Genomic DNA, 24,219 nt, shown 5'->3' with positions numbered 1-24,219 from the left:
GCATTTTAGTAAACCTTATTGTGAAAAGCTTACAGATGAAATGCACTTGCAAGGTTACCTGTAAGTTAAGAGCTTTTTCTTTTGTTTGGAAGTCTTGTTTATTGCAGAATTTAAAAAATAAAAAGAGTCTACCATGATAGCAACGAGATCCTGTTTGTCTGTAAATGCTTTTATCAGGAGTTGATTGAATGGGATCAGCAATTGGGGTCAATGTGTGACTTGGTTATTGTTTTAGTAAGAATTAATCTGCTGTTTGGAAAAACTGAGGTGGATGAAAATAATTGCAAAGAATGTGTCCAACTTTAAGTTCACATTCGTACATATGCTTCCATAATGTGAATTGTTCCACTTTGAAAAAAAAAAAAATACTTATGGATAAACAATGATGATTGTTGCTTTAAAAAAAAAAAAGTAATTATTTCCTTAATATATCTTGGAGATATTCTGGTAACTATGCTAAAAAAAGAAAAAAAGAAAGCACTAGATGCTCTTTCCCAGCTTAACGCCACCTCTGCTGGTTCTACAGTCTTGGAGCAGTCTCCTTCTATGAGCCTGGAAGAAAGTCAGAGTCCATCTAGATGTTTTAGTCTGAAAGAGGCAAAAGATTTCAGCTCTTCCGTTCCCAGACCACCTTTTCTTTCCAGAGAAACAGGTTAGTGCAATTAATTAAGTGAGCAGTTATTGGATTATTGCAATATGATTTACAACATATCATTCAAATGTGAACCAAAACAAGGAAGCTTTGTTTTCAGTATCAGTCATATTGTTCTAATTCTGTATCTACAAATGCAGGGTTTTAAATTTAAATCCCCCTAAAGGTGCTGATGTCTTTTACAAACTTATGTGCATACCTCTTGAACAGCCCTGTGGAACCATAGTATAACTTCAGTTGCAAGCCCTTGATTCTTTGAGTAAATTCACAGAAAAAAATGGGGCTTTGAGCATAATTCACTTAAAAATATTAGGAAATTATTTTCCCTTGGAAGATCCATTTCCATTTATCCATATAAATGATACTACGGGATTTAAATTCATGTTTAAATCGTTGTAGAAGCAACTCAAATGATGGAAATAATATTGACCACTTAGCATGGATTACATAAGTAGGGCAGTTTTTAGAGTGGTTATTTGAAAAGGGTTGACTGTTGAGCATTGAAATTTTCTTTCCTTACATCATTTAAGCTGGTTATTTATGATAATAAGTAACAATATTCTTGCAAGTTGTTCATTTCAAAGTCCACATTAAAAAACTTCCAGTAACTGTAGACAGATTTTTCTTGCATGGTTTCATGTTTTCTTCATTTTCTAGTTGAATTGTTCAAATAAAAAGATTTTTTGGTGTCGGTAGGTTCTAGAAGTGCTTATGTTTTTGTTGATAAAGAACATACCTCATCCTAGATTATCACATATAATTATTACATATTAATGATTATATTTCTGTATACTTTTTCTGCATTTGGCGGGGGGTAGCTGAAAGAAAAGAGAGTTTTCAGCTTGAAACTCAGACATGGCAGGTGGCAAGTAGAAACTTAGGTTTTGTTAGGGTACCAGTGGGAATGGAGTTCTTAACCTATTTAAGGTTGCCAACTATCCTCTAAAATTGCATTGTAATCGAACTAGTCAATTGTCACACTTGTTATTTTGTTTCAGTTGCTCAGCTACTGAGGAATTCCCTTTGCCTTCTACTTTCCCTATTTACCATGCTTCTTCTCATTTTATAGGAAGAATTTATTGGATTTGGTGTCACAATAGTATTAACTAAATGTAATCATGTCCTTCTAACACAAAGCTTTTCATTACCTCAGAAATATGCTAGCAAATAATAGTTTTATTTTATCAACAAATGACTAGTATAATTGCATCTTTTTTATAGTGACACACTTCAGTCTTTAAAAAACCCTCACATTAGCAAATTCTTTGTTTTGATCAATGCTTTCTCTTTTTGCGAACATTTGTGTAGGTATGTTCATATGAGTTTTCTCTGAACATAAAGTAGGAACCAGCATGTCAGCTCAAGTTGTCTGGATTGTGGAACCTTATCTCCTGCACTCTGCAGTGGCAAGGCCAGGCTGGATGGGGCCCTGAGCAACCTGGTCTAGTGGAAGGTGTCCCTGCCCATGGCCAGGGGTTTTGGAACTCAATCATCTTCAAGGTCCCTTCCAAACCAAACTATTTTGTGGTCCTTTGCTAAGTTTAGACAAGGCACCATTCTCACTCGAGCACAGATCCTCATTTTTCATCTATTGAAAGCCTGAAAATAATGTTCATCCTTATAAAATTATCCATTAATTTCAAAATCTGTCTGAACTGTATATATATGCCTTTTGTCTATAGGCTTTAAGAATTCGCTAAAGACTGTGAAAGGGCTTGGGCCTGAGCCAAGGCCAAACTCCCAGGTAGAAGCTTTAGTGTAATATTAAAGCTATTCTTCATCACTTAAACACTTTGCATACTTTACATTATTTATGAAAATTTCAATTTACGGCACAAAGACTGTGATATGTTAAGTTTTTTAACAATCTAGCTTGCTTTATTTGGTTGTGTACTCTCAAACCTGCCATCAGCCTGATTTAATTCAATATAACACAGTATTTCTAGTGTCTCTGATGTGTTTTCCATTTTCCTATCTCATTTCCTTATCCTGGAAACAATTAAATTAGGAAATCAACAGAAGGTATAGGAAAAAAAATTAGTTTAATGAAATAGTTGTTGGAAAGTCTGTCTAATAATTTGGTAAAAAACAAACAAATAATTAATTTTATTTAGAACCTTTCATTTATTTTGCAGTTGATTTATTGTGTAGCTTTAACATTTGCTTGCCCAGAAACAGATCTTTATCACTCTGTGATTAGATAGAATAATATTCTTACCATGTTTTTCCACATGATCTAGGACCATATGCATGTTGAAAGATGTGTGTAATCATGTTTCTTGTCTATCCTATCCAGACACTGCTTAAGTAGGAGAAATGCAGTCATACTCTTTCACTGATGAGCTTAATGTAATAATCTGTGATAACAGGAAATATGTCTTGATCTCATCACAGCAGTAAAACAATTCCTGGTCCAAATTTGACCCACAGCAGGCTGACTTTGATGGTGAATGAGTAGTGACTTCTGCAATGGTACATGTTTGACAGGTACAGCTGTAATTTATCTTTTTTTCCGTCCATCCTACATTGGATGTTCATGGTTTTTCAGAAGAAACTGAGTGAACATAATATATCTTCAAAGGTTTGACATATGGTAGTATTTACCTTCCTGTACATTCTGCCTTTTGCCCACCATGTGTCTGCCTGAAACTCTAAACAGAAGCCTTTAATGGCAGTACAGACTCAAGGAGTGACAAGGCCTAACACCCAGATTTGATTTCTGAGTAGATTTTTGGGCACCATTCTATAATATTTTCGACTGCTAATACTAAGTCGTAAAGAGTTTACTCCATAGAGTCATAGCATGTTTTGGGTTGTGTAAGGATCTTTAAGAATCATCTAGTTTCAAACCCCCTGCCATGGACAGGAATGCCACTCACTAGACCACGTTGCTCAGGGCCCCATCCAAGCTGGCCATGAACATTTCCAGTGATGGGGCACCCACAACTTCTCTGGGCAACCTGTTCTGGTGCTTCACCACCCTCTGAGTAAAGAATTTCTTCCCAACGTCTATTCTAAACACAGCCTCTTTCAGTTTAAAACCATTTCCCTTTATCCTGTCACTATCTGTCTGTATAAAAATCCCTCTCCATCCTTTTTATAAGCTCCCTTTAGGTACTGGAAAGACACAATGAGATCTCCCGTGAGTCTTCTCTTCTCCATGCTGAGCAACCATAGCTCTCTGTCGGTGTCTGATACAATGTTAAAAGGTATTTTTTCTGAACAGATCTGTCTTTAGCTGCTTGTTTGAATATCATACTTGAAATAAAGTCACTAGTAAAATATTGTTGAACATGAGGTTTGAAACCAGTGGAAGACCTAACTAAGAATGACTGAAATTGCACTTGTGGATCATTGTTGTGTTTAGTATTGTGCTTTTTCAGTTTGTGTCAGAGTCTGGATTAGGATGTTCTTGATAGCTGCAGCAGAGGAAGATGCAAGTGCAGTGTCCTAGTAATGCCCTAGGTTTCTTTGCTGGTATTGGGTTATACAGCATTGAATTCTTCCGTTAAAAATGATGCCAGTTTACATGCTGTCAGATTTCTTTTTCTTGGATCCCAGAAGACTTCTTTTAGGAAGGAGTCGTAGGTAGGCAGGCTGCCTGAAAGCAGTGGAAGGCTGTCTGCTGCTGTCATTTTGGCAAGTCAGCTCCCATCTCTAGGGAGGTTTGATGGCGTAAGACAGGGACCTTAGAGTGAACAGACCAGAACTTGTTATCTTAGTCCAAGTGTTGTACCCTGAAAGGGGAAAACTTGCCTTTCAATACCCATCCTTCATCAGAGAGTTCTCTAAATTATAAATCCATAACTACATGAGGGGGAGGGAGCAAAATAGTCTAACATAGTAGATGCTGTTACTTATTGCATCATAGTATCTTTCATTAATCTGAAACAGACATAACTGGCTATGAATTTAAATTACAGGTCAGATGAACATTCCAGAAAATAAAAAGATAAGCATAATCACCTGAGCTTCACAACTGCTTCAACAATTTTACTTTTAATATAATCATTTAGTTCATCATAAAGCATCTACTGCAGCTTTAATTGTATTAATAATTCTTATCTGCTGGAGATATAAATGTAGAACTACATATAATCTTTCTTAGGAATTAAGTCAATATTAGTAATTTCAGGATAAATCAAAGAATGAATGAATCTAGCAAAACAAGAAAAAATCAGACTTCATCAGACAGTGGAGTGATAAACATTGTGTTGTATTTTACTTTTATTGCATTATATCACTCCTTCTGTACAAAGTCTTATTTTGAAATCAGTCTCAGACTGCTGCTTGCTTCTTAGGATAATTCTGTCTGCATAAAAGACGTATGATACCGTTTTTTCTCCTGCTGGATTTGTTTTTCTCCTGAAATATAAACAGTTTGGTTAACAGAAAATTATTGTGACATTTAAAGAATACAGTAAATCTTATTAAGAGCGTCAAATGGTTGTATGTGCTGATGGACTTGAGTGGGATTACTTTGCTCTCACAAAAGATTTTGTTAAAAATCAGGATCATATTTTGACCACTTTGAGCCATTTCTTTTATCTTTCACTGAGAAGTTGTGAGGTTTTTTGAGAGTTCTGTGAAGAATTTACTCCTATGTATCCCATTCATGATTTAAGATCACTTCTTGACACTCTGCAAACACCTATATAAAAGAGCATTCCTTGCTGAAGAGCTGACAAGCTGACTTTAAAATGTAAGGTGAGAGATAGTTTCTATAAACAGATGATGCTTATGGATAGCATGAAAGTAGTGATGATAACACACATACTGCTCATTTCCGAAAGCTAAATATTTTTGTCTTGTATTAAGACTTTTCAAAATATTTATCTTGTCTGTTTTATATGTTTATATAATAATTTGGGGAAAATGCTTCCTCCTGTTGTTGAAGACCCACAGAAAGTTCCCTAAGGGAAAGGACTGACTGAGTTTTTCCATCAGAATCTCTTCTATGTCTTTCAGTTCAGAAAAAAAGGCAGGTCTCAAGTCTTCAGAAAAATTAAATGCCGAGCAAACCTATATGTTTCTTGGAATATTTTCTGTGTCCAGTAGTGCTTTGGGAATCTGGGGGCAGAGTCTCGGCACTGTGCTCATGACAGAACTTTTGTTAACAAACAGATGTAGCCATTTTATTGCTATTTGGCCAGCAAAAGAGATCAGTGGTGCATTTAGGGCACTGTTCAGACTTACTCTTGATGTTTCTCATTAGTCAGAAAAGAAAGTTTGTTCTACATTTCTATTAAAGATCCAGGAAAAAGTATATATTCCATTTGCTCTCCAGATGAACTTCTACCAGCTCTTAGTAACATGTAGTGCATATTTCATTGCTACTGTTAAATCTTTGTAACAACTATTTAAAACAAGATGTGTTGTTTTGCTAGTTTCTTAAGCATTAGATGTTTTCTATAATGTAGAATGATATTTGCTACAATATATTTTTCCTTATTGCCAAGTTTAAGGATCAAGCAGAAAGTGTCAGACTTCACTGCTTGATTTACATATTTTTAAAAGCCTCAAAATAAATTCAGCAAATGTTAACAGTCAGCATAAGCTTTTGAACGATTTTATTGAGCTTTGCTTCTGATAATCTTAAAACAATTATATTCTGGTATTTCAAGTTACCAGATAAAACATGTATTGCTAAGGCTCCAATTTATGTCATAAATGTGAATGGAAGTCTATCTTCAGTGAGACATGTTTGTAGTGTGTAGTTGTGGAAATTTTTACTTTGTCATGTGCTGTTATACATTTTGGTATCCCTGTTTGTCTTAACAATCACAGTTTTAGGCCCCTTTTTATCTTATTACATGAACAAAAAGTAAAAATTAAAACTCAGAATAGTTTCTAAAACAGAATGACCATCTTTAAATGCACACTGATTGCAATAAATACCAAGTAGACTAACTCTGTGAGTTATGGGAGACTCAACTAACTTCTGGGGCTTGCTCTTTTGTTTGTTTGGGGTTTTTTTTCAAAATCTATTCTTTTATTTGTACTGCTTCCGAGAGCTTTATTTTGACAGAATCCACAGTGAGCCCACTGTGACTGTTGTTTGAGGACTTTGAACTGAACTCACTGAGATTAGTGAACAGCAAAAAAAGAGCTATGTTAAGAAGTTCGAGACTCAAGAAACACCTCTGTAAGGAACAACAGATGACCATTCTTTGTGACAAAGAAATATAAATACATGTTGTAGGATTTAAAGTGAGCTCTTGCAATTGGTATTCAGTGATAAAACCCTGTGTGTTACAACTTTTGTCATCTTGACTAAGTATGTATAAATATGAACATAGGGTTATTTTTAGGAGATGAAGCCCAGATTTTCCTTTTTGAAGCTTGGTCCCCATTTGTAACTTCAAAGGCAAATTTTGTAACCTGTTGGGATTTAATGAGAGTGAGGAGCAGATCATTACAGTACTTTCACTAATTTTTCAGAGACACTGAAACTTACTTATATATTGAAAATGTTGTTATGTAAAACAACTTACTGCTTCCATCATCAGCTTTTTCTTTCTCCACATTTATTTGGTTTTAGAAAACATTTCTTTTTTTTCTAAGATGCTCATCATGTTGTTCTTTCCACTTCTCAAGTGGGAATCTCTTCTGATGTGGAACGTATGTTTGGAAGCTTGCTAGAGATGCTTTTGGCAGTTTTTACTGCCTTGCTCTTGAGTCTGTTTAGATGGGGAAACTTTCCAGTATTTTTATGCTAGTTTACTGTTCTCTTATCCAGATTAGTCTGCTAAATGTAACTTAGTGTTCTTTGGAAGTTCTCTACTATTTCAAATCTTTTTGGCTTCCTGTTTCATTAGCCGTATTTTGGCTGTCTAAAATTGCTATTGGATCCTTCAAACTAACTCCTTAAAGTTGTTCTGGGGTTTTTTTGGTGGCTGAAGCTCTTCAACTCTTGATATTTTAGAGGTAAAATATGCTTCCAAAAGTTTTTGCGTACTTGAAGGTTGCTCAAATTCCTTTATATATTGACTGTCAGGTTTGGCAAATACCTCTGTAAAACTTCTTCTGTATTGTTGTTGTTATGAACATCAGTCCCGAGAGACTACAGTGCCTTTTAACAGAGCCACTACATGCACATTATGTATGCATACAGGTCATCAAAATAGTAGACGGTTCTTCTATTAGCGTAAACTTCAGATATTTCTGTACAGATATTGCTAATTCTGCTAAATAATATAATAGTCTAGAGTTCTGTCTCTCTTTTTTTTTGTATGTATTTAAGCTAAAAATGCATTTTTTCATTCTGTTCCTAGCAGAAGCAGATATTTTTCTTGAGACTCTAGTCTCAGCATATTTGAATATAAAACCAAAGTTGGAATTATTGGAAATATCCCACAAATCCCTACTTTTTTTTTTCTGATACTTGCAATACATTTAAGCAGCTTAAGTTTCATACAAATGTTGCAGGCCAGTTTCATGCTTCTGGTCTTGTACAAATTTTCCGTTGAAGTTTTGTATGCCTGTTTGCCCGTGACAATTGGCTCTTAAGTTTTGGATGCTTTTGTTGAAAAAATCATTGCACAGTTCACTTACCTCTGGTGCATCATCTTTTTGTCTCTTACAGTTTTAACTCTGAAATATCTATTTAGTAACTGTGCCTTTGTTTCATTAATTTTTAGCCCTGCTGTAAGTTCAGAAGGATACTTTTGAAAGAATAACATTATGTTTGCTGGTTATATTGTATTTAGGTTAATTTGAGAAAAATTAGACAATTATTGACATCTGTGTCAAAGCAAAGAATAACCCCATAAGTGGAAATGAGCTAACAGCTAGAGATACGGTGGTGACATTTGGTTTTCCACACTTATTCAGTAAGTTCAGTAGGTTTTAATTCTAGGTCAGGTAAAAGCTCTTACTGATTTTCCTTGCAGGGGCTGCTCTTACAAATCTATGGTTGAGATGCTCTGCTGTAACCATCTACCAAGCTACACTGAAAACAGTCTTTGATCTTTTTATTCATAGAGTCAGGTAGGAGCTGGTCCAGGACTTCCATAAGTTAAGGCAATTTTGCCATTTGAAATGATTACACAGTTATACAAAGAGCTGAAGCTGTTCTTCTTAAACATGTGCATATCAAAGATCCTTCACATGTAGGTAATTATGGCCTTTCTCCTGTACCAGTTGATGTGACTGAAGAAATTACTTAACATTTGTAAGCATTTAGCAGTAATTCCAGCTCTTCAAATCACTTCTATTTGACTTGGATGCAGTGAATGGTGGAGTTGGGCATGACAAAGTTCTGTCTACTTTTGTGTTCTGTTACAATGTGCTTATGTTTAATCTTCTCTCCCTTAATAGTTTTTCTGTTTTCCATTTTTCCTGGTAATATTCTTCCTACAGATCAATCATTTGGTGATGATTGAGCAAAACATTTGCTGAAAGATTTTGTTGTTGTTGTTGTTGCTGTTGTTAATGGTACCATGCTAAATACTAGTATAGATAGCCCTATCACACTGTGAGCCCTCTACCTGATTTTCAGCATACTTTTACTAGACCTTCGTTCAAATAAAATTAAATTTCATCTTTTACTGTTTCCTAATCATCAAACTGATTTCCAATCATTTTCTATACCCAGTATTCTCAGTCTTTTATTTTATTGTGTCTTGAGTGTAATAATCTCAAGCCTTTTTATTTTGGTCACCTCATGGCCCTTCAACTGCTGCTGCATGCTCATGTTACTTAACTTGCTTATGGTTACTCTCTTAGTTATTGAAATCTTTATTGTAATTCTGTAATTCCTTAAAATAAAGATCATCTCAGAAGCAACATTCTGAAGCTCAGCTCTAGGCAAAACTAACATAGACATGTAATCTGAAAATCTGGTGCTGTTAGTATTGGATGCCATGTTTAAAAGCTTCTGCAATTTATTTTATTATGCCTATTATAATTGTCACTATTGCTTTCTGCTGCCATTTTAGGCTTTCTGCTGCCATTTTAGGCTTTCTGCTACCGAGATATAAAAGCCTTTAAGAACATCAGTTTATTATGTTGGAAGTCACAATAAACTTCCCAAAAATCTGCATGGAGAGATTAACTTCTTTAATATTTATACTATATATTTGAAGCACAAGTCTTATGGGGAGAGACTGAGGGATCTGAGTTGTTTAGCCTGGAGAAAAAGAGGCTCTTGGGTGGACCTTATCGCTCTACAGCTACTTGAAAGGAGGTTGTAATGAGGTGCAGGTCCCTTTCTTCTCCCAGGTAACAATTGACAGGTCAAGGGGAAATGGCCTCAAGTTGCTCCAGCAGAGGTTTAGATGGGCTATTAGGAAACAATTTTTCTCGTAAAAGGTTGTCAAGCATAGGAACAGGCTGACCAGGGGAGTGGTGGAGTCATCATCCCTGGAAGTGTTCAAAAACTGTGTGAATATGGCAGTTGGACATGGTTTAGTTGTGATCATGGTGGTGGTGCTGGGTTGAGAGTTGGTCTTAGAGATCTTGACCTTGGACTTAGATGACCTTAGAGATCTTTTCCAACCTTAAAAATTCTGTGTATCTATGATTTACACATTATTTTATTTACGTGCTGCCTTTTTTTTCCTTATTACTCAACAGAAATCAAACCAGTTTCTCCATATATAGGTCTCAATAATAAAGAGAATACAAAGAGGACATGTTCCTGTGTCACTGCCAAAACAGACAGCAGCAGCACTTTCTGGGCATAAAAGTGCTGGAAATACCTGCATCTGTTCCAAAGCCAAATAACTCACAGGAAGGGTAAAACCCAGCACAAACTGCTGATTGATAACTTGTGGTTCAGTTTGGTTTTTCTCTTGATGTCTGTTACTTAGTGTTTAGATGGAATGCAAAAGCACAAGATTAGTATTTCTTACAGTTTTTAGTTGCCATCATAATTCTGTATATGTATGTGGCCAATTCCCTTCCGATTTCTGATGTGCCATGTGCATATTTAAAATAGTAAGTACTTAGACATTTATAGCTCAGTCTTTTACACATTTGTTTTCTGAGCACAACAACTTCTGCCCCATCAAGGCCTGATGATCAAAACATCCACATGGCTGAAAGAGGATAGCTTAAGCTATCTAATTTCTCACTCTTGTGGGGAATCCTGAGTTTGGGGACATAGCCTGTAAAACTAAGGAAGTTAATCAGAAAAAAGATAAGTGCTTAGAAAAATAGGTCCAAGGCAGTCAGGAGGTTCATTGTATCATTACATGACCAAGCAGGATTTATTGCCAGGGCTTCTGTAAACAACTAATGGTGTTTTGGTCTCTGAAGAAGTACATATAGCCATGTTGTTATTTCCCTATGATGTCAGTTGGACCTAATCATATGTTGAACATTCATGTAAGGTTTTGATACTTTCTAAATTAGAACTTTCTTCTATTTATCCTTACTGTTTGAAGAGGCAAGGTTAAGTCCAGAGAATTTCTTTCCCATGCGTAACTTCCCTTGTAAATCATTGCAGGTTGCTGTCATGTGTTGTTCATAGGTATGACTTTGAGTGATTTAATGGTAAATAAAACTGGATATAAAAATTAAGATCTTTTTCAAAGTAAAAAAAAAAAAAAAGCCCTGATAGGGATTTCTGAACTTTATGATTGTCTGGAATAGATTTCAGTTATGACTGTATTTTGGAATGTGGCCTGTTTGATTTTGATTAAAAATTTTGACAAATGCTTCTTTGAGATTGGGATATAAATGAGGATTAACATATCCAGTTCAAGCCACAAAAGTATTATGCAGCATTATGGGGCAATGAGAAGAACTACTCAGAATGTACAGTATCATTCTTAAAGAGAAAGGTTACCTGTAGTTTGTAATACAACTTTGTCATATTTTAGACTCCAGTAAGTAGGGATGTTTTAATCTTTGACTGACAAGCACTGGATTAATAGAGCTGTCTCCAAATAAATTATTTTGTTACACCCTTCCATGCATTTGTTGCCCTAGGTTTGATTCCTGCAGTGTACTTTGTGTAGAGCTACAAATTTAAAGTGGTTTGAAATTGAATTTGGTATAAAAGTAGCTGCTTGTCTGTTAAATAGAAATGATCTCTGCATATATGTAATTGCACAGTTCTACAATATTTCTCAAATTAAGCCTTTGGCCTAGAAATGTCAGTCATTTGGGACCTGCCTTGTTAAGAAACACTGCTAGAAGTTGCATCTATTACAAAAGGGAAGATCTGTGGTCAGGCCATTGTTTCAGAAATGTCTTCACTGTTGGCCTCCTCATGAAATACTCCAGAGTTTTCTTGTTTTTGACACTGTAAAAAGTCTGATTTTCTCCAGAAAAAGAAAGAATAGGGTGCCAGCCATGAGGGGAGATGTAAGTTTTATATTCTGATGACTGAAATACTGTTAGCTGTAGTTTTTAATAATAAATCATTGAACTTATATTTAGGGGAAGAAAGCTTGGGTAAATTGAATCATGTCTTGAACTTTTGAGTAAAATAACTTTAATGCTGGGTTGAAAATTTCTGTGATAATGTCTAAAACAGTGGAGAGGGACTCAAAAAAAAGGAAAGAATTGAAGACGATCGGTCTTTTATTCTCTTACGCTCTGTTTCTGGGCTCTTATTATTCAAGTGTCAGGAATCTTTTTGATCTGTTTAATGGAACACATTAAGAGACCATGTGCTGGTTACAAATAGCAAATGTGTTTCTGAATACTACTTTTTGTCTTTCTTGTGAAAATACTGTGGCTGCCAGGAAAATGGAGTAGACAGTGGAAGCAATTGATACTACAATAGTTATTGTACCTCACACTTGTCTGTCTAAACTCTCGGATGAGAAAATTTATTCAGAAGGGGGAGAAAGGGAAGGGCCAGTATGGATTGGAGTTCTCTTTTATGTAGGATAGAAAAGAGCAGAAATTTGTGGCTTAGAATGTGTTCCTAATGAAGCTGTGAATGAGATCAGGAATAAGAGAGACTGTAGATTCAAGGGAAGGAAGAGCTGAGTTACTAGGGAATGAAAAGTGAACCCAAGAGAGTTATTGAATAGAAAACGGCTAGAGAGACAAGACAGTAATAGGTGTTCTGAAATTACATATGCTATAAAATGGAAACAATGGTTGGGAAGTGACTTCTTGTCACCCTTAATTTACCTGTAACACCCAAAAAGAACTGAAGGTTCACAAACAGGGTCCTCAGGGAAGTAATATTTTAGATTTAACAGAGCTTCATTAAATTAGGAGTGCTGTAGGAAGAAGAGGTACAGTTTTAAACTGATGCATATATAATTGTGATCCCTTTGGTAAATTTGTTAGTCTTTAAGATAAAGAGATCTGGAGTCAAAGCAATCAGATTAATAGCAGATTTTTTTTTCTTTATTGGTACTTTTAAACACTTGGTTTGGAAAAACTGTGTTTTTGCAGTCAAAGACTTAATTTTGTCATAATAGACGTTGTGCAGGGCAAGGTCTGGTAAAACACCTGTTAGCAAAGTCCAACAAAATATGATTCAGTCATTGACAGTCTGCTCAGTTCATCTGATGAGTATCATGTATTTCACGATTCTCTACTGCAGCAGCCTAAGTGTTTGTTAAAGAGGCTTTCTCATTAAAATTTCCTTTTTTATCTGCCACTGAATGAGCCATAAATAGTGTCAATGCCAAGAATAACAATGACTATGTTATGTCATGTTCCAGTGAGTGGTCTCTCAGCAGCCTTTTCATACGTTACTCTTTACAGTGCATTCACGTGTGAGGCTGTACAGAAAGAGGAGAGGAAAAACAGCAAAATGGAAAAAATGGAATAGTATTAGGTCATGGATGAAGTAGTCAGTGTGTTTTTTGTTTGGAACCTGTTGGATACTATTTTTCCTGACAAATGTAAAAATGAGTTTGTTATTACTGGACTGTAATGCTTTGAGTGGTCAAATATATAATACTGGCATACAGATCTGGGGCTAAATTGAGGTTTTGTGTGGCTGAATGGAATGCCCAGCTTGGTTGGATTGAAAAATGTCATAAGACTTTTTTTTCCCCAAGCATTTCTGCCAAGTGCGTACAGGAAGTGGCTTTGGCAGTTGTATCCAAACAAGTAACTTCATTTCCTGGAATCTGCTTTTTTGCAAAATGTGGATTTTAGGAAAGAAAGTGTAAAGAGAGATGTTAAGCAGTAGAGGAAAGATCACTCTTAAAAGCCTCTGAGAAGAAGGCACAAATTATCAAACTCCATTTTTTCTAGATATAGTCACAACAGTGTTAAATAATTTCTTTTTTTAAATGTATATTCTCTTTATATAGTAAAAATAATATTAAAAATCTATTGACCCTAACAGCACATAATTAGTGAAACCATTATGTTTATTACTGTTCATTTCACCATGGTCTATTTTATGTCTGGAAAAAAAAGGAGATGGTGTTTAGTGTTTACGGGCAAGGCAGCCACAAAGTAGTTGAGATACAAGAGAATGTGTTGTATGACTTACATTATAAGATCCTATTAGCAACCTGAGGTTTACTAAAACTTCCATTTACTGTCATTTTAAAAAAAAATTAAAAAGAGAATAAATGTTGCAGGTATAATTTTCAGATATAAAGGAGACATGAGTTGATGTAATAGTAAACGTATTTGCTAAAATATGGACATTTTATCTGACTGGTCAGGTGCTATTTTTCATGCTATTGCAAATTCATCTTTTTCTAGTCTAACTTGCTAGATTTGAACCACACTTTATTTTTTTCCTCTGGGTTTTTTTTTTCGTGGGTTTTGGGGGATTTTGGGGTTTTTTTGCCTACTCTCCTAAAGTTAGTAACCTTAATATTTCAATAAAACTGTCTGCAGCCTTTCTCTTAGTGCTGGATAGCTGCCAATAATATAAGCACAGCCTTCATCTTCCTAAACCCTTAATCTGAGGGTCAAATCATGGGTGTTTTTCAGATGCTTGAAAAGCAGTAGTCAAAAGCTGGTTTGTATCAAATCATTTTTTAAAGGGTTGTTGCTAATGAGGGGCTATTTCAGAATTGCTAAGAGGGAAAAAGGTACATTGAGAAATGTGGTAGCAATGAGTCATACTGTGATGCATCAGATAAGAATCTTGAAAAATGTCCATTTTCTTATAAATAATATTGCAAAATCCCAAATTTTAGAGAGGAAAGTAAATACTTAGGAAAAATCTTATGTCAGAAAAAAGCTGCAGATTTCAGAGATAATCAAGGAATCAGAATATATATATATATTTAGTAATAGAGGAAGTTGCTTACTACAGAATAACAGTATGTGAAACAACTTAGCGTAACCATTGTTTTATATAGTCTTTATCCAGTCATTAGAGGTACTATTAGTGGATGAAGAGACAGGAAAAAATGTTTTGGAAGCAGTTCAGTGCAATAATTAGAACACAAGTAAAGATAAGCAAACATGTTGTATACCTTTCCCAAGTGGCAAAGGTTGAGCTTGCTAAGTCATAAAGAGCAGCTGCTGTAAATTTTGAGGGGAGTGAAAGCTTTACCTTTCCCTTTTCATCTTTGTTACTTCTTTTTATCTTTTACTCTTCATGTAATCACCTACTTTTGGTTTTGTAATGTTCACTTTTTTATTACTTGACCAGAGAAACTTCAGACCGTTGTGTTGTTTGCAGTTGTGCCCATTGACTACTTGTGCCACTCTTATTACTCCTAAAGAAATTAAACTTTTTTGTAAGAATATTTCCTGAATAATGTACAAGTTCTGATAACATTTGCCTTTGTTTCTGATTTTTCACTGAGTGCTTGTGGTAAAGTGCATTGTCTAACAGAGGTTGTTAGCTGGCTTATTCTTGTTGTTTGTCATAAAGAAAACGACTCAGCTCTCCACTGCATTACAGAGGCAATACATTGCATGGAATAAGATCCTAGACCGAGGTGCAGGGCATCTGTTTTTTATTTCAATCCTTATTATTTACTAAGTTTGTGAACTTACACAAGTGACCTCATCTCTCTGAATCAGTTTCTTCAACTGTGAAATAAATTAAGAGTGGCTTATCTTTCTTGATCGCTTTGAGATTTCATGTTCAAAGGCCATCTGTAAGAGCAAAATCTTGTTTTTCTAACACTGAGGAGCAGTTGAAATGATTTGTGAAAGTAAGACAGTGAATTAGAAGCAGAAACCAATATAAAGCCTTGGAAGTCTTGACTCTTCATTCTTAGCATAACTGTTCAACCCAGTTCTTGACATTGTTTCTCTTTATTGATAACTAATTTGTTTGGGAAGCTTTGCTGAAACTCTGGGCTATGCTGGCTACTTAAAAGTCTATACAAGCATGGGCAAACATACACTATATTTGATATTTATTGCAAATTCTGAGAGTAAGCTGCATAAAAGTATATTTCATGCAAATCTGTCTCTACTTGCTCAGTAAAAGAGAGAAAAGCACTCAGAGTAGGCTGGGAAAGTTGTGTTAAAATTATTGAATATTTTATTATGAATCTTTTCTTCTGCAGTACCTCCCCACTTTGATCAGCACTCTTGATTTATGCCATTTACATCTAGCTATATTTCTGGGGAGAAATAATTCTAAATATTTCAGAAATTTCCTTTAATCTTTAAGTGTACAGAGAGAGAGTGACATCAGTTTGAATAATGACCAGTGGTTGGAAACAGAAGAATGTCTTAGTTTTGTATCAGAAGTGTTAAAACAACTTTCTGTTAGGGAATACTAGAAGAAAAAGACTTCTGGGAAAACATCCTTTTGATTTTCAGCAGGTTTATTTAATTAACTGAAGCTGATACAAGAGCTCATGGCTCTGATACAGCACATTTAATATTGTAGTAAGCTTGAATGACAAGGAATGTCCATAATTTACTGTCCCCTTTTGATCTTCAGGAAAACAAGCAGTTTAAAGCCATCAAATAAACATAGTGTACTTGGCCTTCAGGAAGAATTACGCTATTTTTCTAGTGATTGTCACTTATTTCAACAGATTTTTGAGTGGCAAAACCACTTTTAATTCTATGTCCTGACATAAGCAGATTTAGAGCTATAGAGGTTATTGGTTCAAAAATTGTCTTTTGATCCTTAGTTGCACATTAATTATATAGTTCAGTTGGTTACAAATTTTGGTTAAAAAGGCATTGAAAGAAGTTGCTATTCACAGTGGGAATTGTGCCAATATGAAATGGAATTTCACTCAAATACTTTCTATTACATGATTGGGCTTTTTTGTTTTGTTTTGTTTTTTTGGTAAGAGAATTTCCCTCAAATAGCTTCTGAGACCATTGAATTTTCACCAGAAAAACTCTGTGGTATGATGAGCCAGGGAGACAACAGGGGATTCTTCCCTCTGTGAGCAATCAATTTTGCCTTTAATATCTCTGGTACAAGAATGTCATCACTTTTGATTAAAATGAGAGTTTTTTGAATCATGGAAATAAAAGGCAATAATTAAAATTCAGAAGAACCCAGATTACTTTATTTTTAATTATGATTATTCTCAGTTTTAATACAATAGACATGTTAGGCATCATAACAATAAAGTTCTCCTTTTCTCTTTTTATTTACTGTGGAGGCTATAGGCAGAATAGATAAAGCTGACAATAAATTAGTGGGAGCAGTTCTCTGAAGAGAACATATTTAGGTTATGTCAAGTGTGTTCCATGTTACTGTGCAATTGTATACATGTTGTAAAAAAGAAAAACAATTTGTATTTTGAATAATGAAGATGTCCTAATATTTGAGGGGGTTTTTTTTCACTTGTTTATTCTCAGGAGCAAGTAAGGCTTTGTGTCTTTCTGCTTATCCGTTATTATTGTGTACATATGTTGGCTGTCTCTTCAATTGCCATGAATGTACCTGGGGGAAAAAATGTCTGTGCCTGTTTATTGGCAGGATCAGGAATTTGGCTTCTAAATTAATTTGCTTTCCATCATCACTGCTGAGGATGGAAAAAAAAATGTGTAATCATGTAGTGTAAATATACATCTAATAGTAAGTGATTTGGAATCACCATCATTTTTCAAAGGCTCATGGAATTTATGTAATTCTATAAATAGGCACCCACCAATAAGACAAAAAGATAAATGGTCAAGAAATTGCTAAAGATTTACGGATAGATTTCTGAAAGACAAACATTTTGTGAATTATTATAAGCAAGTAGATGTTGCCAAATCATAGGTTTATTTTACCACACACCAGTATCACATCTGATTTTTATATCATGGGGAATGGTTGCTGTACATGAAGACAATGAATGATTATTTTGCTGAATGTGCTTATTTGTTGTTATGGAAGCAGGACTTACTTTTAATGGGATAGGCCACACTAACCCACAACTACAGGGCAAAAGGCACTTCCTGCCTTTAGGGACAATTTAAGATGGAAGTTTCATCCAAAATTTGAATTAATTTTAGCATAGTGAGGTTTCAGGGATTGAATTTAGAGTTAATATGTGCACTTCTGTTTCAAAATTATATTTGTAAACCCCAACATGGTTATTTCTAATGTTTTCTTTGAAGACAAAAAATAAAGTGAATAGCACAGATCTTTTGGTCAACTTAGTGGCAGTTGTCTCTGGCTATTCATTTTGCCTTTGTTATGATAGAAATTCATTCTCTGCAGCAATCCTGCCCTCAAAGATGGTACCTTAATCACTTCAGTGGCCCAATATGGTGGGATTTCACCTTGAGAGTATGGGAGAGTAGGAATTAGTTGTCCAGTAATTTTACAGTGCTCATAGTTTTATAACTCTAAATTCAAAATAGAAGTTTCTTGTCATTAAGTAGTAGTTCTTCATTAAAATGCATTAAGATATATTTAACAAAAAAATCTCCAATTTTTTGCAGCAGCAGTAGCGTAAACATTGTTCATGGCCAGTGTGATCCCCCTTGCTGCTTCCAACATGTAGCAAGCCTGAGACTGTCAGGTGGAGAATTAATCTTTAATGAATATCGTCCTCCTCTGTTCCCATTTATATTCCTTCTTGGTTCTGGAAGCAGTACTGTAGTTAGGCATAAAAGGTGCTCTTCATTCATCATCCTAGAGTGCATGTACCATGCTCCAAAAATGAATGTGCAAAGAGGAAAAGGTCCAGGTGAATCCCTAGATTGAAGGGAAGAGGCTTTGAAATCTGGCTGCAAAGGGCTACACATACAATGTAGTAAAGAATAATCCTTTTTTAGTTATTTCAAGATTGCAGAACTGGCAGTGGGGAACTCTCACATTCAGTGTTATTAATTCAAAACCTAGAGATATTCATATATTTGAGTGGCTATTTTCACAATAACAGTGGGAATTAAGGATTGTATTTCAGGTCAGAATGATAGTACTAGTTGGAGAACTTAACATTCCTGCTTTTAGTTACATTTTCAATTTAAAATATAGAGATTTTAAGCATTGTTTCTAGATCAGATGGGTTATTAGAACCCTATGGGTTGGGTTTTTTAAAATGTTTCTCAGTCTTCTATGAGGAGTGTCTGTGCCAAGAGGAATAAACAGGGATATTTGTTTGAATTCCAAAAATATTTCTGTAGTATTAATGAAATTTCTCAAGCATTTTTTATTCCTTCAAGCCATCTAAACTAGAGACACTTATTACCACTTACTACTTTTAGTCTTGATGTAAGCAATGAGGTTATTGTTTTTATCCTTTTGTCATACATAAGAAGTCCCAAATTTACCACATACAAGGTTTTAGAGGCTTTTAGCTGATACATAGGATTGGCTAGGGCAATACTAACTTTCACTGACCCTGATAACATTTTAACCCAACTTCCTTCCATCCTCCTTCACTCAAATGTGCATTTAGGTGGTGTTTCTTTTGAACTGCACTGAAATAGCAAGTTACACATTTTGAGTATTCACATTAGTATATATCCACCCTAAGAAAAGAATACATCCACATACTTAACCTTCTGCAGTTGTTCTGTGGTTTTACAATGACAATTTTTGACCTTTTTTGTGGTGAAATTGCCAGAGCAGAAGTACTGTCATACCTAAACTAACTGAAGAGGGATATCAGCAGATACAGAGGATAGGAGCGCTGTCATCACATTAGGAACTTGAAAGCATGTAAGCAGATATTCAGTAATAATAATTAATGTCTTAAAAATTTATAAGCAGCAAAAAGGGTCACCTCACCTGTCAAGCTGAGTTTGTTGTCAGTTATATTTTTATTGATAAAAGCAGTATTTCTGTTCAGTATACATGAATTTTTCCCTGCAATTGTTGATATATTAGTAGAGTCTGAATGCATTTTTGTTTAAATGCAACATTTCAAAGTTGTCTGTAAGCTCTTAAGTAAAGAAAGTTATAGATTTATCTTAGAATTTCTTAAGCATGGACTGTATTAGAAGAACAGTAAAAGAAGCATCCAAATAGAGTTTATGTCTCTGCCTTTATACAGAGTTTTCCACTGGTCTCTGGGACCTGGGCTGACTGAAGGCTGGTGGTGCTAGTAATGACTAAAGTGAAGAAGGCATTCAGAAGCACTGCCTTTCCATGTCCTGTGTAACTAGGTCCCCCACCTCATTCAGCAGGGAACCCACATTTTCCCTGGCCTTCCTTTCGTCACCTGTGCATGAAGTCCTCCTTGTTGTCTTTAAGCCATTTCTTTCCGTGTTACACTTTGTGTAGCCCAGTACAAGGACGGAACAGTTAAACAGCATAACATCTGTACATATATTATTTTAGCTGATAAGGTAATGTTAGGTCACAGGCTGGACTCGGTGATCTCAAAGGCCTTTTCCAACCAAGCTGATTCTGTAAGTCTGTGGTTCTGTATACTCACTGTACAGCTCCCATAAAATCAACATGAATATCCAGTTGCACTGGAAACAACCAATGGCTTCAGTTTTGGCATAAAAACAAAAGGAAGATACCTCATTCTTTACTTTTCTCTACAGAATGAATGTACTAGGGATGGAAATTAAACTTTCTTTTTAACAGTTTTAAGCTGCATTTCGAAAGGTCTTGCTATAGGTGCAATTTGATATCCTAAAATTTTAATCAGCTGTTCATATACTTTTTTGTAACAAGGACAGCTATTACTTTTCCATTTTGATTAATTTATCAAAACTTCCATGGAGGCAGGATTTCTCTTTTTGCAAACAACAACTGCTAATGACAATAGCTAAACCATGTGAACTTAAGTAAACTTTGTATTATATATTAAGAATGTTCAAGTTGGTATTTATATTTCTGCTCATGGAATCTTTCTGAAGGTTTTATTCTTAGAATATTGAAAGTGAATACTCTTGATGTGTTGCATAATTTTGTTCATAAAAATGTGATGTGCATGCTATTTGTCATTATTGTCAGAAAAAAAATTGTTTTAAATTCTGAGCTATTTCTTCACCTTGTCCCATTTTTAGTAAGTAGCAGGATTTTGGTAAAATTAACTTAAATATAGCTCTAATTTGAATTTTTAATAAATTATTTTGATGAATGCCTCTGCTCAAAATGTTTTATTAAAAATACAAATTACAGATTTACTTAAACCTGCTCAGCCTTTTACACTATGTTAACACTGATTCAGAAGACAAGTACACTTACTGGATGGGTTTGGCAAAACTGGTTTTGAAAAAGTATGTCTATGGCATTCAGAATAGTTTTTCTTTTTTCTACAGTCTACAAAGATTTAGTGTTTCCTTTACGATTCAATCCTTCAAGATTTTTTTCCCATTCAAAATAGAATATGGTCAAAAGAGTTCTTAAAAGCAGTAAAAAGCCTTTAAGAGCTGAGGAAAGTCTAAAATAATGAGTAGTTTCACCTAAAGATAGCTGAGAGTTTTGTAAAAACAATATGATAAAATTTGACAAGCTGAAGTGAAAGTTCAGGAGAGAAATTAGCCAGTTTGATTTTATGTATAAGTTCAGGCTCCATTGTTATCTCCTCCTTTTCTGCTTTGTCTGCTATTTCAAAACCACTACAGATAAAAATGGAATATATGAATGTGTCTGGACTGGCAATGACTGCTCTCTTTCTACATGCACTAATCTTTACTTAGTCTTACTAAAATGCACTCTTTGTGTAACACAAGAGGCACAATGCCCTAAATTCCAAAGCAAATTGTACAACTTGTGTCAGGGTAGGTGTTTAAGAGCATGCAAGTTACACAAGTGTTCTCTAAACTTCTGCTGATTTATGGGCGCAGGACTCCCATTTTGGCTCTGCTGGACTTCTGGAGCTTGTCATGTGCCTAGACGTCCTCAGTTGTGAGATTATTTGAAACTTCTGAAGGCTTAATTTTGTGTGTATATTTAGAGTACAGTTAGTACACACTGATGCAGTCTGTAATGTAGCAGGTACAGGACTCCTTCAGAGAAGGATAAAAGGCTTCCTCACTAGGTAAGTGCTTGAAATTTATTGTGGTCATTGCTGAGGTATAACATATAACATGTCTAATTACTTTTTCAAATCTGGACACTGGTACACAGCAGGCTCCTGTGTTCATTCTCGGAGGCAAACCCCAGTACAGCTTCAACAGAGCAAGAATCAAATTTCATTTTTTTACAGAGAAATTCCACTCATTTCTTAATTGCTGATGTTCAGCTTCCAAAAGAGCTAAGTGATGAAAGTGGTAAAGCTGTTCCTCTTGAATATAAATAGATAGTAAATTTTAAAATTAGGTTATCTAGATTGCTGCCTGGCAAAAAGAAATAGCTTACCAGGGAGTTTTTCTCATGGTTTCTTCTCTCAACACTACCTCAGCATACCCCATTCAATGCTGGTTCCTGCTGGGAAAAAAAAAATAATAAAAAGACCAATTTCTCATGAAGTGACCCCTGCACTTCTGTAGTTTACAGCCTGAAATATTAAAAGATAGTCCCAAGATAGTACTAATTAATGGTGTACCCACTACAGAGGATTTTTTTCTTTTCTACCTAAGATGTAGTACATACAGGCTTCTACTTCAGAAAACCTCAGTATCTTAATAAAGAAAAAGCTAAAATGTAATATGAAATTAAAAATACATTAAGTTTCCAAAACCAGATTGGTGTTTATAACAAGTTCTTTTCCCTCTGCTAAATTGTTCTGAAAATGAAATATGCTTCTTTTGTGGTTTATGGTGTTACTGGCAAGCCTGGTGGTAGAAATGATTCTCCAGACACCAAAAATACATGCAGATGTCTACAGATGTCCCTAACAAAAAACTTCACTTGCATTTAGTCCAAGTTGTCATGACTCCATTGATGTAGGTTGTCATTTTGTAGAGCTCTTAAAATATTCTTATCCACCGCTCAGAGTAATTCTTCTAAAATTGAAAAAGATATATTAAAAAGGAGAATTTAAATACCATATCTATCACTCAAAACAGCATAGAACATGTAAATTGGGCAAATGTTGAGACTGTTCCATTTTTTATAGATGTGTTGGTCTAGCTGAAAAAGGCAGAAAAGTCTTTGAACCTAAAAGCCCTTTTTCAGGTCTAAGACAAGCAGCAAATGTTGCTGCTACGGCATGTCAAGTACATGAAGCATGTCAAAACACATTTAATTTGCTATTACTCAATCTTAATTGAAGTCGTCATTTTAAGCTCAGTAGTCTAAATTTGATTTAAAATCAACTCTAATTTGAATTGACTCAAATGCATAAATATAGGCCCTTTCTGGTATTTAGTGAAACTTTTACAACTGCATCAACCAATAAAGGGAACAGATTTAGATTCCTACAAAAGAAGGGAAATGCACAGTTTCTTTGTAATATCTGGTGTTTGATGTAAACTGAACAATGCAGTATGGCATATATATCCTGTTTTATGAGAAGTTATCTGAAATGTGTGATTCTGTCATATACAGAAGTGAATCTTACTTATTTAGAAGTGGCAGCACCATTGGGTGGGTCTCCTAAAGTTCTTGTGGGTTTGACTTCATATTTTCCTTCATATCCACCCACTGAGCTTCTGCCAAGCCTACCATGCTTCATTTCAGGCTTTCCCTTTGTACCTACTAATTAAGGACTTTCAATGTGTGTATGTATTATACAATCAAATATGATCTCACAGGCAGCTTTAAAGAAATAAATGGTTGCAAATAGCAGCTGAATTTTTTTCTCCTTTGAAACCTACAAGGTGTCATACATGAAATGTAAAATACTTCTCGGATAATATTTGTGTCAGAACATGACTATCAGCAGGTACACTATTTCATTCCCCACTGCTGAGATCTGCAAACATTTTGGTTATGCCAAATAGCCTCTAACTGCATTCTCATCTCTATGCTCCAACTTTGACGTTGATAACTCTGGTGCCCAGTAGCTTTTTAAAGAGAATATACTAACATAACCAGGTAACTCAAAAGTTGGCACGCTGTAAATAATCGGTGCTGGTGCAGATATTCTAGAGCATCTTTACTCCATGCCGTGTACTCTGAGAAATATAACAAAAATTATCTCTGAGAAATATAACAAATTATACCTGAGAAATCTGTAAGAAATAAAAACATAACCACATAATCAGACAAAATTGACTTTTGCAGAGTTGACATTATATGTAATACCTAGGTATTTTGTTTTATTTTAATCATCTTAAAGCAATCCCATTTCTAGTGATATTAATTGCATTAGAAATGGTGCTTGTCTTTGATTTGTGTCCAACATGCTCCTGTAAAAGATTGTTCTTTGCTGTTCATTATTTTCAGGGTTTCATTGAATGGTGATTTC

General features: G+C 35.0%; 1 protein-coding gene across 5 annotated transcripts in view; it reads left to right on the top strand.

Annotated features, from left to right (window-relative positions):
* Positions 1-24,219, top strand: part of KIF6 (kinesin family member 6) — a 157,734-nt gene that overhangs the window by 67,362 nt on the left and 66,153 nt on the right. For all 5 annotated transcript variants that reach the window (XM_048298808.1, XM_048298807.1, XM_048298806.1 and 2 more), the window contains one exon: positions 440-652. In XM_048298808.1, coding sequence (XP_048154765.1) covers positions 440-652 — 213 coding nt within the window. The remainder of the gene's footprint in view (positions 1-439; positions 653-24,219) is intronic.

The sequence above is a fragment of the Corvus hawaiiensis genome, chromosome 3 (assembly GCF_020740725.1).
Source record: "Corvus hawaiiensis isolate bCorHaw1 chromosome 3, bCorHaw1.pri.cur, whole genome shotgun sequence".
Lineage (NCBI taxonomy): Eukaryota > Metazoa > Chordata > Aves > Passeriformes > Corvidae > Corvus > Corvus hawaiiensis.
This window is presented reverse-complemented; position numbering and strand designations above follow the sequence as displayed.